At 49.4% G+C, this 16,144-nt stretch overlaps 1 protein-coding gene across 10 annotated transcripts in view; it reads right to left on the reverse strand.

The window, feature by feature from the left end:
- The window catches only part of ARHGEF9 (Cdc42 guanine nucleotide exchange factor 9), a 213,904-nt gene that overhangs the window by 58,337 nt on the left and 139,423 nt on the right, over window positions 1-16,144 (reverse strand). For all 10 annotated transcript variants that reach the window (XM_054169346.1, XM_009900378.2, XM_054169345.1 and 7 more), the window contains 3 exons: window positions 12,384-12,575; window positions 3,865-4,044; window positions 1,250-1,482 (listed from right to left, as the gene is read on the reverse strand). In XM_054169346.1, the coding sequence (XP_054025321.1) occupies window positions 1,250-1,482; window positions 3,865-4,044; window positions 12,384-12,575 (605 nt within the window). The remainder of the gene's footprint in view (window positions 1-1,249; window positions 1,483-3,864; window positions 4,045-12,383; window positions 12,576-16,144) is intronic.

Consider the following 16,144-nt stretch of genomic DNA (forward strand, 5'->3'; position numbering starts at 1 on the left):
ACACACTTGCATAAGTTTCTGAAACATCCATGGTCTTTTGTGTTCTCTGAGGCACCTCCTTTTCAATGGGTTTTGGAAAAAGAAAGAAAATTGGCAAGGCAGAAGAAAATCTTCTCTTAGGGAGCCTGATTCTTCTTACACTGCTATAAAAATAAGGTGAATCTCAAGTGATATCATAGTATTGTTCTTGATTTGCATCAGGTCAGGGAGTAAGGCTGATTGCCCTCAGCAGCAGCAAAAGAGATCCTGGAAATTTTAGGCAGTAACCAAGTGCTGGGTACCACACTGAGCCAAAACCCAAGGGCAAAATGAGGCATGGAATCGGGCTGAAGAGCTTCTCAGATCTAAGCATATTCAGGTTGGAGTTGTGAACTGACTGCTATGTGCTGAGGTCCTCTTCAGGATAAAGGAATGGAGCACTGCTTCCAACTCAGGGGCCCCCAGCACAAGAAGGACATTGAACTGTTGGGAGAGAATTCAGAGAAGGCCAGAAAGATGATCAGAGTGGTGGAACACCAGTGCTACAGGGACAGGCTGGGAGAGTTGGGGCTCTTCAGCCTGGAGAAGACAAGGCTCTGGGGAGACCTTCCAGTACCTGAAGGGGCTGTTAAGAAAGCTGAGGAAGGGCTTTTTACAATGGCTTATAGTGACAGAACAAGGGGCAATGGCTTTAAGGTGGAAGAGGGTAGATTTAAACTGGATATTAGGAAGAAATTCTTTACAGTGAGGGTGGTGAGACACTGGAACAGGTTGCCCAGGGAGGTGGTGGAGGCCTTGTCCCTGAAGGTGTTCAAAGCCAGGCTAGATGGAATGCGGAGCGACCTGGGCTAGTGGAAGGTGTTCCTGCCCATGGCAGGGGGTTGGAACTAGATGATCTTTAAGGTCCTTTCTAACCCAAACCATTCTGAGATTCTGTCAAGAATGAGCCTTTCTGAGCTCTGAATGCTAATTAGGGAATTCTTCTAGTATAACAGGGAGAATCAGGAAGTACATACAAGGGTAATTAGTTCACATGTCTGATTATAACAGAGAAGAATTTGGTTCCACTGAGCACCAGCACTTTGAGTAGCTTCTGAATGTCTGCTGAACCTTTGCCCCACTTCAATTTATGTTAGCTGTCACAGAGAGAAAAGCTGGGCAGGGAAAAAAACCCAAAACCCAGAAAAAAACCCCAAGCCCTGTGTGTGTGCAGAGGGCAGCTAAAGAAGAAGCAAGCAGAATTCTTCTGTGTGGTAAGAGGTGGACCTACCTGTGATCCTGTGCAGTGTACTTCAGAAGCTCTGCCAGCTGCAGTGGGTATTTGCAGATCTTCTGCACCGGTGTGAGAAGGAAACCGTCGATGGCAATGTCGATCATCTGCTGCAGGAGGCGACAGGCTTCGAAGAAATGCTGGTACCTGCTGTCTTTCATCAGCTTGGAAAGCTCCATGCATGCATCCAGGTGGTTGTTACAGTACTCCGAGTAGATCCAGAAGCCATCTTGCTGTGAGGGGCAGGAGAAGAGGGATGGATGCAGATGGGAGGACACATCAGATAAGTGCTGTGAGCAGTCGACCACCCAACTTGCCAGCAAGACCGTGTTACAACTGAAGAAGTTAGAATAACCCAAACAGGAGGAGGAAGGGCCCCAGCATGCAGGTGAGGTCTCAGCAGATCAGAGGGGCAGGAATCCCTCCCTCCACCTAGGGATCAGCCCAGGACATACCTGGCTCTGGGCTGGGAGTGCACAGTGCTGGCTCATGCCCAGCTTTTCACTCCCCAGCACCCCAAGTCCTTCTCCACAGGGCTGCTCTCCAGCCCTTCATCACCAGCCTGTGCTGATACTGGGGATTGCCCTGACCCAAATGCAAGACTTTGCACTTGGCCTTGTTGAACCACATGAAGTTCAAACAGACTCTCTTCTGCAGCCTGTCCAGGTCCCTCTGGATGGCATCCCCATTACATGGATGATCTGCAGCTCCATATCACAAGGGCTCAATGTCCTCATCCCTCAGTTTCCAAATGGCTAAACAGGGATAATTCCTCAGGAGTTTATTAGCCAGCTTTCAGCCCCTCTCTGATGACAGAGAAGTGTCAGATGTTCCCCTGAACAGTGGTAATAATCCTTACTATTGTCACCATAAATGAATTGACAGCACAGCCTCAAGACATGAAGTTTTAGCTGCTCATTCTCACCACGATTTCTTACATCTCTTCAGCACAGAGGTGGAATCTGATGCTGCTTTGGGAGGCAGCAGCAGAGACTGTGGGCTCTGCTACAAATGAGCAGTGTTAACACCACTATACAACTTCTCACAGAGAAAACTGCTCTTCAATTAGATGACCAATGATGCTTAGGAGATGCTGTGAACCTCTTCAGGGATGACCAGCTGAAGTTTCATGACTGTCTCTCCAAAAATGTCTCTAATTACAAGTGAATTGTTGTTGCCAGCTCAGCCCTGACCATAAGGAAGAGGTAACGATGCACAAGATCTGCACCCCAGGTTGAAGCACCTCATAAGCAGGCTCTGACCCAGCACTTCCTTCTCCCTAAAGAAAAGCCAGGAGCTGCTCAACTATCTTTTCCTTGACATGTCCTGACATATTTACCACCCTGGCCAGTTTATCAGCTCCTGTAGTACGTGGTTTATGTAACAGCACAATGGGCTGGGCAAAAGCCTCCAGGACTCTACTGTCAGCTAAGATGTCCTGTCCAATGTGCACTTAGCGTGAGCGAGTATCTGCTGCCCTGCTGCCACCCAGGCAGCAAGAATCAGGAGCTGGCACCTCCTCACCTGGCCCAACAGCTCCAAGGAGAAGGGAACTGAAGATGAATGGGGCTTTCAACCCATCCAAATTCATTTTGGTGCCATGGAGGACAGCCTGGGCATTTGCTCTCCTCTGCTTTTTGTGTGTAATGCCCATCTAAGGCCTCTTTTTACCTCTCCAGACTTTCTTCCAACCCTCTGGTCATCCATAACCTGATCAGGATGGCCTGTGAGTGGCTGTTAAATCATATACTGAAGAGCAAAGTAAGGCAAGGGAGTAGGAGAGGGACACAGAATGACATACTAGACTGGGTTAGAGAGACCTTTAAAGCTCTATTCCAGCCCCTTGCAGTCAGCAGGGACATCTGCAACCAGAGCAGGCTACTCAGAGCCCCAGACAACCTGACCAGGAACGGTTGGTTTCAGGGATGGAGCATCTATTACATCTCTGGGCAACCTGGGCCAGACTCTCAGCACCCTCAGTGTCAAACATTTCTTCCTTTTCTCCAGCCTGAATCTCTCTCTTCTAGTTTCAAACCATCACCCCTTGTCCAGTCATAACAATCCCTGATAAAGAATCCTTCCCCATCTTTCTGATTGGCCTCTGTAAATCCTGAAAGGCCACCAGGTCTTCCTGAAGCCTTCTCTTCTCCAGATGGAACACCCCCAAATCTCTCAGCTAGACCTCACAGCAGAGGGCTTGCAGCCCTCCCAGCATTGCTGTGGCCTCCTGTGACCCTGCTCCAAAGGTCCGTGTCCCTGCTGAGCGGAGGACTCCAGAGCTGGCCCCAGCACTGCAAGTGGGGTCTCAGCAGAGTGGAGCAGAGGAGCATTGCACCTACACAAGGTTAGTAAGGGTGGATGTGAAAAGGTGTTGGAATTCAAAGGCACTGGGGGATCACCCAAGTAAATGCTTCACTCTGAATTCTCCCTGCACATGCACCCCATGAAGTAAACGGAGAACCATGCAGCGTTCTGTGATACGGAACTGGAACTGAAGCACAGAAGTCATCTGGAGCAGTTTCTGCCTCCTGACCTTCTCTGCTCTTCCCCTCCTGCCTCTGTCAGAAAGCCACCCCCAAAGCCGGCTGCCAAAGGCCCGAGGCAGGTGAACTCACGTGCTCCAGGAAGCAGGGTCCGATCTCGCTGAGATGGGGGTCCTCGTTGTTGTACTGCTTCTCCAAGTCCCGGACGAAGCCCATCTGGAACCTGTAGATGTCTTCAATGTTCCCGAAGATGATCTTCAGCTGTTCGTCACTGAACATGTCCCTCCTCTTCCGGCACTGCTTTAAGTAACCCTGCCAGGAGTAAGATGGAACAATCCATACCATAAGCCAAAAACCCGGCGCTGAGGCTGCTCCCAGATTTCTCTTGAGGAAGCAGAAAGTGAAAACAAAATCAGACAATGGTCTGAAACCAAAATCCACAGCAGGACATGGCCACCCCCCAGCTCCTGCCCATGAGCACGGGCGCGATACACACGGCACGCCTTCAAACGCCACAAGTCCTTTTGGATAGACAACATCTCCGCTTCAGCTGTTACTCCCTCAGCACCCTACAGCAGACCCACAGCACCACCTTTGCTCAGGACACACCAGATTCAGTGCACCCAGGCCTTCACAGCCTGCCTCAGAAGACACTGGAGACCATGTGGGTGCAGTGCACTGGGAGGACAGAGATGGGTTTTGTCTCAGCATGGAGGGTTGTGCCAAGGGAAGTTTAAGTTGGCTATTAAGAAAAATTTCTTTGCTGCAAGAGTGGTCAGGCATTGGAACAGCCTGGCCAGGGAGGTGGTGGAATCACCATCCCTGGAGGTGTTCCAGAAACATGTGGACATGGCACTTGGGGACGTGGTTTGATGGCCATGGTGGTGTTGGGCTGATGGCTGGACTCAATGATCTCGAAGATCCTTACCAACCAAACCAACTCTATGATTCTGTGATCCCAGTTGATTCAGCACCAAGTGACATGCTGAGGAAAAACACTCTTCTTGTGTTCCCAGACTTGGGAAGCATCAACATGTGTTCTTCAAACACACCTGCCTGAAGCACACGTGTTGACACACGGAGGCTCTGGATACCTGCACTGAATTTCTGGCTCTGCCACCAACTTATGTGACATTGAGCAAATCACTTCGTCCTCCCTGTGCTTTCTCCTGCATGAGTGATTCAGGCCAGAAACTCTGCAAGGCCAAATGTATCAAATATTTGCTGGTCTGGATGGTGGCCTCTTGACTGAGAAGAAATTACATGGGGGTCATCCTGAGATGACTTTGCCTGCCTGTATTCTATAGGAAAAGGAAAAACTGAAGGGAAAGAGCAGCCAAGAGCTCCAGTGGAAGGGCTATATTTGGGAGCTCTAGATGCTTAGTCACGCAGACGAAGCGGCAGCTGGTGACACGCAGCTGCTGGTCCACAATGCCAACTATCACAACGCTATAATAAACTGTCCTTCAGCCTCACCATGTGGTTCCTGGGAGGGAGAACTTCAAAAAGATGAATGATAGAGGCAACTTTGGCCAATCTGGCAAAGAACCAACCTCTGTGATGTCCAGATTAGCACCCAGGACGGCGTTACCCAGAATTTCCTGGCTTTTTCAGGTGGGAAGCTTGGGCTATGGAATACCTTCTGCATTTACTAAATCTAGGTCTCTCCTCTTGCAGGAGCTCCTTGATGACTCATTTCCCTGGGTTTCCCTCTCTCTTTTTTCTCATTGTGATCGGCAGTGCAGAGCCTACTTGGAGGCCTGAGAACTGTGGCCAGCAGCTCTGCCCTAGTGAGTCAACAGCTGCAGTACTGGGTTCATTTCTGGGCTCCCCAGTTCAAGAGAGACAAGGAGCTACTGGGGAGATGCCAGTGGAGACCAGGAAGATGCTGAGGGGCCTGGAGCATCTCTGTGAGGAGGAAAGGCTGAGAGCCCCGGGGCTGTTGAGCCTGGAGAAGAGCAGCCCCAGAGGGGATCTGAGCAATGCTCAGCAAGAGCTAGAGGACCTGTGGGGGGCAAGAGAATGGGGCTGGGCTCATCTCAGTAGTGGCCAGCAACAGGACAAGGGGCAATGGGCACAAACTGGAAGCCAGGAGGTTCCACCTGAACACAAGGAGAAACTTATTTGCTGTGAGGGTGCTGGAGCCCTGGAGCAGATTGCCCAGAGAGGTTGTGGAGTCTCCTTCTCTGGAGAGATTCCAAACCCAGCTGGACATTGTGATCCTGAGGAAGCTGCTGTGGGTGCCCCTGCTTTAGCAGGGGGGGTTGGACTGGATGATCCCCAGAGATCCTTTCCATTCTGCGACATGCTCACTTGCTCTAGAAAGCAGTATTTGTATAGCCCAGATGGGGCATGCCAAACTGTGGGATGGTCTGCAGGACAGTGTAGGTAGACCCCAAACCCAGTTCAGAGATGGAAAGAAACTGGGGTATTATCACAACTGCCTCTGAAGTTATACCCTGCAATGAGGGTCATGCTTCTCATCCTCTCCTTCAGCTTTCTTTCAGCCAGACAAGAAGAAGGATGGTGGATTGACCACCTCTCCTGACTATCTCTACACCCACTCCAGGCTGGAGAAAACTTAGCACTTAACCTCCTGCAAATACTTTCCAACTTTGGCCTATACTCCAGGGACTACATGGAAAAGTACTTTAAAGAGAGACAGTCTGGCAGCTATTTTTAGGTATTCATTGAGCAAAACATTCTCCAACATCTGCTCATCAGTCAACTATCCCTTCTCTGAGCAGACCTGACGGGAGGAGCAGAAGGAAGATGACATTGTTTTATGTAACAGAAGTAAATTTACTGGAAAAACTCTGCAGCAGCCTTCTTCCTGGCTGTGGATGAATCTTCTCTAGAAATCTTCTTTCTCCCCTTTGCTGGCTGCTGCTGGAAGCCAACCATCCAAACACAGAAGCTTGAGAGAACATAAAGCTTGGGTCTGTTCAGCCTGGAGAAGAGAAGGTTCCAGGGAGCCTTCCAATGCCTGAAGGGGGCCTAGTAGAAAGCTGAGCAGGGACGTTTTACAAGGGCCTGTAGTGACAGAACAAGGAGCAATGGCTCTTAGCTGGAAGAGGGGAGATTTAGGCTGGAGATTAAGACGAAATTCTTTAGAGTGAGGGTGGTGAGACACTGGAACAGGTTGCCCAGGGAGGCTGTGGTTGCCCTCTCCCTGGAGATGTTCAAGGTCAGGTTGGACAGAACCTTGATCAACTTGGTCTAGTGGAAGGTGTTCCTGCCCACAGCAGGGGGTTGGAACTAGATGATCTTTCAGGTCCCTTCCAGCCCAAACCACTCTATGATTCCATGAACTCAGTGCATTCTGTGCTTCTCCCTGTGGTTTTACAGGTGCCCGTGCAGCAATGCACTGCTTCAGCTTCTCTGGAACACGTGTCTCAGGCAGAGTGATGAAGCAGCATGAGGAGGATGGGGAATATTCAAGACGGTAGTCACAGCCAACAGCAACCCCAGGGCTGAAAGATGTTCACACAGATCAGCCAGTGATGGATTTCAGCAAGCAGGAGGCGAGCGTGGGGGCTGGCCGGCGGGCAGCCGGCAGCACGCAGCGGGGCAAAGGGCTGAACACAAAGGGCTTGGGGCAGTCACTCGGTGCCGCTGGCACCAAAGCCAGTGTGAGGAAGAGCCTGACCTTCTGGACAGGTGCATATCTTCTTTCTTTTTTTCTTGAAAGCTCTTCCAAGACAAGCAGATGAAAAGCAGCACGAGAAGATATTCTGCATTATTCTTTGCTAGCAGGAGTTTGTTGGGTTTTTTTCCCCTGCAATGCGCAAACCAGCCTGCTCCTCTTCCTTGGAAAGTCCCAGGCTCCCAGCTTCATGGGGGTTGGAAGGGACCTCTGGAGATCATCCAGTCCAACTCCCCTGCTAAAGCAGGGACACCCACAGCAGCTTGCCCAGGATCACAATGTCCAGCTGGGTTTAGAAGCTCTCCAGAGGAGACTCTACAACCTCTCTGGGCAGCCTGCTCCAGGCATCCAGCACCCTCACACCAAATTTTCTCCTCCTGTTCAGATGGAACCTCCTGGGTTCTAGTTTGTGCCCACTGCCCCTTGTCCTGCCACTGGGCACCACTGAGAAGAGTCTGGCCCCATCCTCTTGCTAAGCATTGATCAGATTCCCTCTCAGACTGCTCTTCTCCAGGCTCAATAGCCCCAGGACTCTCAGCCTTTCCTTCTCACAGAGATACTCCAGGCCCTCAGCATCTTCGCAGCCCCTGCTGGACTCTCTCCAGTAGTTCCATGCCTCTCTTGAACTGGAGAGCCCAGAAGTGGACCCAGTTCTCCTGTTGATTTACACAAACTAAGATCAAGCACAAGAACAAAGCTGAGACTGTTTGAACTGAAAAGGCCAACTACACTCACATCTGTCCCAGGCAGTCAGGACTCTAAAGCACCTACTAAAACAGTGGTCTACAGCTGTGTATTCAATGTGAGGCACTGGAGCCCACCTCAAGTACCAAATCAAATCCCGGAGAAGCACAAGCCTGTCCCTCCAAAACGCTTCAAACCAGAAAAATTAGGTGTGCACAAGCAGGCTGTGCAAGACAGAAACTGATTGCACACAACCCCACATATATCTCCATTGATCCAATGAGCTTTATGCCCTCCAGTCTCATATCCACAGATGACAAACTGGTCCTACAAAGGGGCCAGCAGCTCCTCAGATGTGATCTTCTGAAGAAGGGCCACCCTGCTGCCAAGTTTTTATGCTGCTTTGCTGTGAGGCAGCGCAAGAGTGGGTTTTCTCCATCTCCAAGAACAAGTCAGGCTAATGCCATGCAGGCCATGTGAGAACTTGTCCCGTCAGCTCTGCACAACAGGCTCAGACTGACGCACTAAGACGCAGTGAGGATGTTCTCCACCCAGCATTCAGAGCTGTCCTGGCACCACAGCAGAGCTTAGGTGTAATCCAGCCAATGTTATTAGAAAATAAATTCCAAGTGAAATTACTTGGAAAAGAGCAAACAGCAGCGCTGGGAGTTGGCTGCCCTATCTAACCTCCCACCTCCTAATTACTCATAACATGAAGGTTTCCTTTGATCTCCCAACTGCTTCACTGTTCCCATCCAAGCTCTGTCACTTCTTCCTCTGAAAACTCCTTAAATGTAGCCTTGTCTTCCTAATCCACATGCTGGTCCAAATCCTGCTCCTTCTCAAATCACCCTGCTCTTTGTAGCCCTGCTGTGTCTTGTTCTACATTCCCCACCACCTGCTACAGCTCAAACCACCTTCTTAACCTCCTGCTCTCATCAAGGTTCCTGCTCTGACCAAGCACCTTGGCTGCTCTACCAGCATCACCGGTGCCACATGATGGACAAGCATGGCCTTTCTGTATCGTTCTGGGATCAAACCCCAAGAGCAGGATCATATCTTTTGCATGAACAGGGGGGTATCTTTTCCAGGAGCACAGGGATATCTTTCCAGGAGCATGGGAATATCTTTTCTAGGAGCAGAGGCTGACCTTGTCAAGCCTGGAGATGACCATGTGTCTGTGTGGTGCTTTACAGACCATGAGTGAGAAGCCTGCCTGCCAGTAAGATCAGCTATTGGTACCAATTATAAGAGCCCAGCTTTCAGTAGCTTATTATTTTTGGAAGCTCTAACATATAAGCCTGAAATGCCTCTTGCTGGCTATTTCCTTAAGGTTAAATTATTTTTCTTTCTCCTTTTCTTCACCATAATGCTCCATCCACTCCTGATTACGTAGTCCAAGGAAAACTCATGTTTGCTTCCTATTCAAAATGGTCACAGAGCTGTTTCAGCCCTTCATCCCCTAAGGAGGGCACAGCAGCAGCAGCATTGGGCTTTGCTGGGATGGGGAATTCCCCTCCAAGTCAGCTGCTTCACACAGGTCTTGGCTGGAGCAGGTCATTTTCATTCTGGTGCTGGCTAGCTTAAGAGCGCCAGACTTGGCAGGGCTAGTGCCATGGGTATTATGAATAATAACATGGTGTGTAATAATATAGTGGCAGGTAGTGGAAATAAATACATCCTGAGGCAGGAAAGAGCAATTGGAGGGCTCTTAATCACCCTGCTATGGTCCTGTGATAACAGCCAGACGTCTCAAAGTGCCAGAGTGGTGTTAGGGTTTATAGAATCATAAAGGTTGGAAAAGACCTCTAAGATGGAGTACAACCATTAACCCAACACCACCATGGCCATCAAATCATGTCCCCAAGTGCCATGTCCACATGTTCTTGAACACCTCCAGGGATGGTGACTCCACCACCTCCCTGGGCAGCCTGTGCCAGTGCCTGACCACTTTTGCAGTAAAGACATTTTTCCTAATATCAAACCTAAACCTCCCCTGGTGCAACTTGAGGCCATTTCCTCACAGTCCCATCACTTGATACTAGGAACAAGAGGTCAACACCCACCTCACTACAACCTGCTCAACAAGAGTGTATCTAAGCACTGCTAAACTCAATATTAAATCAGGCTCAACCTTTTTCACCCAGCCAGAAGTCCTCTTCCATCCCCTCCAAGACCTCATATCCCTGCTGTTCGTTGTGACAACTTAAAATAAAGACCAAAGGGAAAAAGGGGATTCACCACAGTCAGCAGCATTCCTGCATCTCATCAGGGGCTGTCTGATATCTACTGATTCTTCAGTACAGAAATCACCTCCACACAAATCCATGCAGCAGCACTGGGAGGACCTCAAGCTAGGTAACATCCACCTCCAGCCCCCTTCCTCTCTTGCACAGACAGAAGAGCCACACCATGCCATGCCAAATGGCCAGGATGACTGAGCTGTCCCCAAGCCTTCTTGCAGCAAACAGACTGATCTGATTAAAGCCAGCACAACAAGGGAGGGACAGCCCATCATTTTCCAGATGAGAATGCCTATTTCAGTCCTCCTCCTTCTTTAAGAGAAGGAGCTGAATCATTTCCTGGTGCTCTACCTGGAGGTAAGATTTATCCCCTCAATACCATTTTGCATCAACTAGAGTGAAGAGTGAGCCTTAGAGATCTCTTCCATATCTGGGACACATCATCAGGTGCTGTCAATCAGTGTCACCCCACAGATGTCACTGAAGCCATACCTGCCTGCCCCTCAGGAGACTCTGATTTGGCAAAAGCACGGGGAGATGGATGAGAAATGCAACTTGAGGTTGATTTAGTTTCTCAACAGCAAAGTGCAAATGCAGGAAATGAAACAATATGTGGAGGAGGAAGCTCCTGCAGCTCTTCCCTTCTTCACTGCAAAGCCCTCAGCCTGACAGCACAGCAAAATTAAGCTCATTTGTTTCCCAACTGAAATCCCAAGCCTCTTCCATGTTTGAAAGGCATCCCAGATGTTTTTTGGATGGCTGCTTCACCTCGTCAACAGAGAAGCAGTGAGAAAGAAGGGAGGAAGACATTATTCCTAGCAGAAGTCACAAGGGGCTTCACCACACTGACTCCTGAAGACTGGGCAGAGGCTTTCTAAGTCCCAGATGTACAGAGGGATGATCTGAAAGCTATGGACTTTGATTTTAGTGCTAGCAAATCTCTGCCACTTAGTGATAAGCTCTAATCATAATGTCCAGGCTGTCCTGCAGCACCATGCATTCCCCTCCCTGAACACCCAGCACCACGTGCACTGCACTTTGGGCTTTGCTCACAGCACTAACTCTGTACATTGCAGGACAGTAAGCAAGGGTTGCAGTGGTTAATTGTAACATCATGAAGAAGAACCAAGTTGAGGATGCATGGGGTCAGTCACCAGCATTCATTTATTGCTGGTTCCCTTACACCAGATAAACATTCCCACGGTGAAGAAGTGTTGCTCCCAGTCTCACCATAAGATAAGGCACATGGGAACCATTCTGAGCCAGGAGAAGCTATGAACCCAATATGAACCACAGAATCATTTTGGAGGGAAAAGACCTTCAAGCTCTTCAAGTCCAACCACTCTCCAACTCTACCAAGTCTGGTGTTAAACCCTGTCCCTCAGCACCACATCTCTGTGTCTTTAAAGCACCTCCAGGGACAGGGATTCAACCACCTCCCTGCACAGCCTGTGAAAACTCTTTCAGTGAAAAAGTTTCTTCTAATACCTCTCCTAAACCTCCCCCGGGCCAGCCTGGGGCCATTTTCTCTTGTCCTATTACCTGTTACTAGGAAGAAGAGACCAATCCCCACCTGGCTCCAACCTCCTCAGGGAGTTGTAGAGAGCCAGGTCTCCCCTCAGCCTCCGGTTCCCTCAGCTGCTCCTCAACAGCCCTGTTCTCCAGACCCTTCAACAGCTTCATTGCCCTTCTCTGGATGCACTTCAGGACCTCAATATCTTTCTTGCAGTGAGGACAATGAAGATGAAATGGGGAACTGATTGGTTTAATTACAACCTGATTTCCTCAATCATAAGTTCAGAAGTGGACGGCCTCAGGCTTTAATTAATCGGCCTGCTTGAGGGATCTCAGCCTCATCATTTCTCAGTCAAAGAGGTATAGGGAAAGGTCAAGAAAATCATAATTTCAAGTGAATACAAACTAAAGGTAATTGTCAGATCCAGCAGAAATCGCTGCTCCTCTGCTAGGCTCGAGACTCCAAGGGCTCATCAGATCCTTCCCCTCACCACCCAAGGACAAAGCCTCTCCTGAGCTCTCGGCAGCCCACCCGTGCCCCTGGTGTCGCAGCGCCCCCGCACCTCGCAAATGTCCTTGAGGTGCTTGATGTAGTGGCGCTCCGTGCTCATGATCTCATTGATGACGTTGGCTCTCATCTGGTCTCGGTTCTGGACGGTCCTGCCGAGACACAGGCAGTCGGCGCTTGGATCCAAGTGGCCATTCTGCACATCGCTGGTTCCCTCCTCCACACCATCTTCTTGGTTCACCCATAGCTGTGAGGAGAAGAAGGGAGAGCAAGAGGATTACTCAGCAAAGCAGCAGGAAGCCAGCCAGTGAAAGCTAGCTGGGGCTTAGGTTGCATGACCCTGGGACTGACTCCCTCCTCAGGGCAACAGTGATGCTCTTGCCAGAGATTTGCTGTGGTGTCCACCACAGCTCCTAGCCCAGACAGCCCACGTTGGGACTGGTGCAGCCAGCCCCAAACGGTTCCCCGCACACTGCCGAGCCCCTCTTGTACAAGGAGAGCTTTCAAGTCTTGATGGTTTTGATCCCAGACACAAAATAGCCACATCAAAGGGTGACTGGGGCTACTGGGGCTGCCTGCTGCCAAGTGCTGTGAAGCAAGATGCACACATGTAAGCCAGCCCATCCTAAACCTGCTGTGAGTAGGGTAAAGCACTGCTTGTCCCAGGTCCTGCACACCATCAGCTAGGGTCTATCTCTCTGCAAGGAAGGATAAGCTTTTTACAAGTGACTGAATTAAGAAGGTCAAGATCATGACCATCTGGTTCAGGGAGGTTGTCCTCCCCATCTTCGCTGCCCTAGGGAGGCCACACCTGGAGTTCCAGGTCCAGTTCTGGACTCCACACTTCAAGAGGGACAAGGAATTACTGGAGAGAGTCCAGGGGAGGCTCCAAAGATGCTGAGGGCCCTGGAGCATCTCTGTGAGGAGGAAAGGCTGAGAGTCCTGGGGCCATTGAGCCTGGAGAAGAGCAGCCCCAGAGGGGATCTGAGCAATGCTCAGCAAGAACTAAAAGGTGGGGGGCAAGAGGATGGGACCAGACTCTTCTCAGTGGTAACCAGACACAGGACATGAGGCAAGGTGCACAAACTGGAATCCAGGAGGTTCCATCTGCACAGGAAAAGAAAATTCTTTGGTATGAAGGTACTGGATCCCTGGAGCAGGCTGCCCAGAGAGGTTGTGGAGTCTCCTTCTCTGGAGAGCTTCCAAACCCACCTGGACACTGTGATCCTGGGCAACCTGATCTAGGCATACCTGCCTTAGCAGGGAAGTTGGACTGGATGATCTCCAGAGGTGCCTTCTAATTCCTACCATGCTGAGATTCTGTGAGTCTGTGATAAAGCCTTTACAGGTGACTGATTTATGAAAGTCAAGATAGATCTGGTTGAGGAATCTGAATGAAGGTGAACATCAGCCCGGGCTCACCAGGCTGTGGCACTGGTTTTTAAGCTCCCCAGGCTGGGGGGTGTGAGTGAGCATTGATTTCCATTTCACAGCAGCTTTCCTCATCATTTCACATGAAAAGCCATTCTTGCTCAGGTGAACTCCCCATCTCAGCATCCTGAGGTTGTGATCCCAAAGCTGCACTGAGATCAGACCAGCTGAATAAAGCTCCAACAACCTGGGGCAGATGAGGGCAGCTTTGGACAGGATGGAGCACCTCTCAGCACTGGATACTCTACATTGGAACAAACCACAAAACCAATGAGAAAGGGTCACTGCCTTTTCAGCAGATTAGATTGTCTTCCCATCAGCAAATAAAACTATAAATAAATCTCTTTAACTTCTGGTGGCCTTTCAGGGCTTCAAGGGCCTGATCAGAAAGATGAGGACAGACTTCTGTGACAGTACAAGGGAAGATGGTTTAAACTAAAAGAGGGAGACTCAGACTGGAAAGAAGGAAGAAATGTTTTGACACTGAGGGTCGTGAGAGCCTGGCCCAGGTTGCCCATCCCTGGAATCATTGCAGGTCAGGTTGTTGGGGGCTCTGCACCTTTAAAGGTCCATTCAACCCAAACCATTCCATGATTCTGTGAACTTGTAAACACAAGATAACACTGCCTCACTCTCCCTGAGTCTTTGAACCAGAAGACATGGATCAAATGTCTCCTATTGTTACATTTCCCCCCAGATAGAAAATAATGACTTAAAAGAACTGACCAACTCAAATTTGGCTCACTGCAGTTTGTAAACATGAAATAAAGCTTCAACCAGACATACATACTCCTGCTTTACACAGAAGGACAACCTTGCTGCAGCAACACAACTCAGGGTCACCTGAGCTCTGATGTAAATGAAGCTCCTCTGCATGTAAACCCCAAACACTGGAGACTTTCAAATGTAAAATTACATCCACCCATAAACAAGTGACACTGTCCAGCACATGGAAACCAACTGCATCCTTAAGATCACCTTCCAGTCCTCTTTTGCAGTGGTAAGAGTTGTTACAGCCTAATTCTGCCCACGCTTCTGCCCTGCTTTCCTAACCAGTATCGTTCTCTGCTAAACCGCTTCTTACAGCTCCCAGTTTTGCCCCGCTACAGGGCGTTACAAAGGCTGAGAGGCTGAGATGTTTGAAGGAAACCCATCTCTTCTCTAGCAGAACATCCACACCAGTGCAAACCAAAAAGATTAAAAACCCCAAAGCAATAAAAGGCTGGACTTTTCACCCTGCTCCTGTGACCTACCTTCCTGCACCACAGAACAGGTATTTTGCAGCTCTCCCAATCCCAATTGGAGCAGCTTGTCAGCAAGTTTCATGACACTCCTGTTAGGTGGCCAACAGAGGATATTTTTAAAGCTCTACCTCCTGGAGTCAAGTCATCAGGAGAATTTCAATTTTCATTTAGGAGATAAAGCAGAACAGATCTAATCCTAATAGCAGAGAGGTGAAAGCTTGAAAGCATGAATCCTGAAGGCTTTGAGACTCTAAGGCAAACAGCAAGTTTGCAAACTTTCCTGATTTCCAAAAACCTTCAGTTTGGTCTGGTTTTTGTGCCTTGCAAGAACATTCCCTGCTTCCACATCTGGAATCTCCAGAGTCCTGCTTGCCTGCCTTAATGAAATTTTTGCTCCTTCCTGCTAGGATTTGTGTTCCCTAAAGGACAAAACTTACTGTTTAGATGAGTTCTCATTTGATTACAAACAAATGCAACAGTTATATTGGCAAGAGAGGAAGATGAAGGTGCCTTCCACCCCATGTTCTCCAACCTGAGCTGCTGAAAGGATTCATCCCACTGTGCTGTTCAAACGTTCCAGCTTTCTGCCTTAACCTCTAAATTCTCCATAATTCAAGCAAGGATCACTCTCTCAGGGGGTCACTTGAAGTCTGGACCATGACTCTCAGAAGATGAGGTACACCAGCAACCCTGCTGCTGATCTTAGGTCAGTGTCTTCAACTCGTGGAGGCCTTTCCCATCAATTAATGGGGATCATTGCCCTCATCAGTGACATTTTCACTGATATTTGTGAGGCTGAGAGACTTCATGTCTAGGAAGCTCACCCACAGTTTGAAACATGGACTAAATACATGACTGAGGGCTCACCACACTCTCGCGCTCCTCCATGAGCAACACTTTGGTGAGAGGGACCTTTGGTCTGACATAGTATGGTTGATTTTGCAGCTTCACCTCACAGATCCTCTTGTGCCCACACTGAGAAGGAGCTGGGCTGTACTGATGGAAGGGAAAATTGCCCTTAAGAGTGTTAAACGTCCCCTCTGACCCAACACTACCACCTCAAGCCAGATCCTCTCTGCTTCACTGACCTGCTCGCTCAAACCGCAGTGCTGGTGTGCTGCGGGCGACAAGAAGGTGGAAG

Source organism: Dryobates pubescens, chromosome 18, assembly GCF_014839835.1.
Source record: "Dryobates pubescens isolate bDryPub1 chromosome 18, bDryPub1.pri, whole genome shotgun sequence".
NCBI lineage: Eukaryota > Metazoa > Chordata > Aves > Piciformes > Picidae > Dryobates > Dryobates pubescens.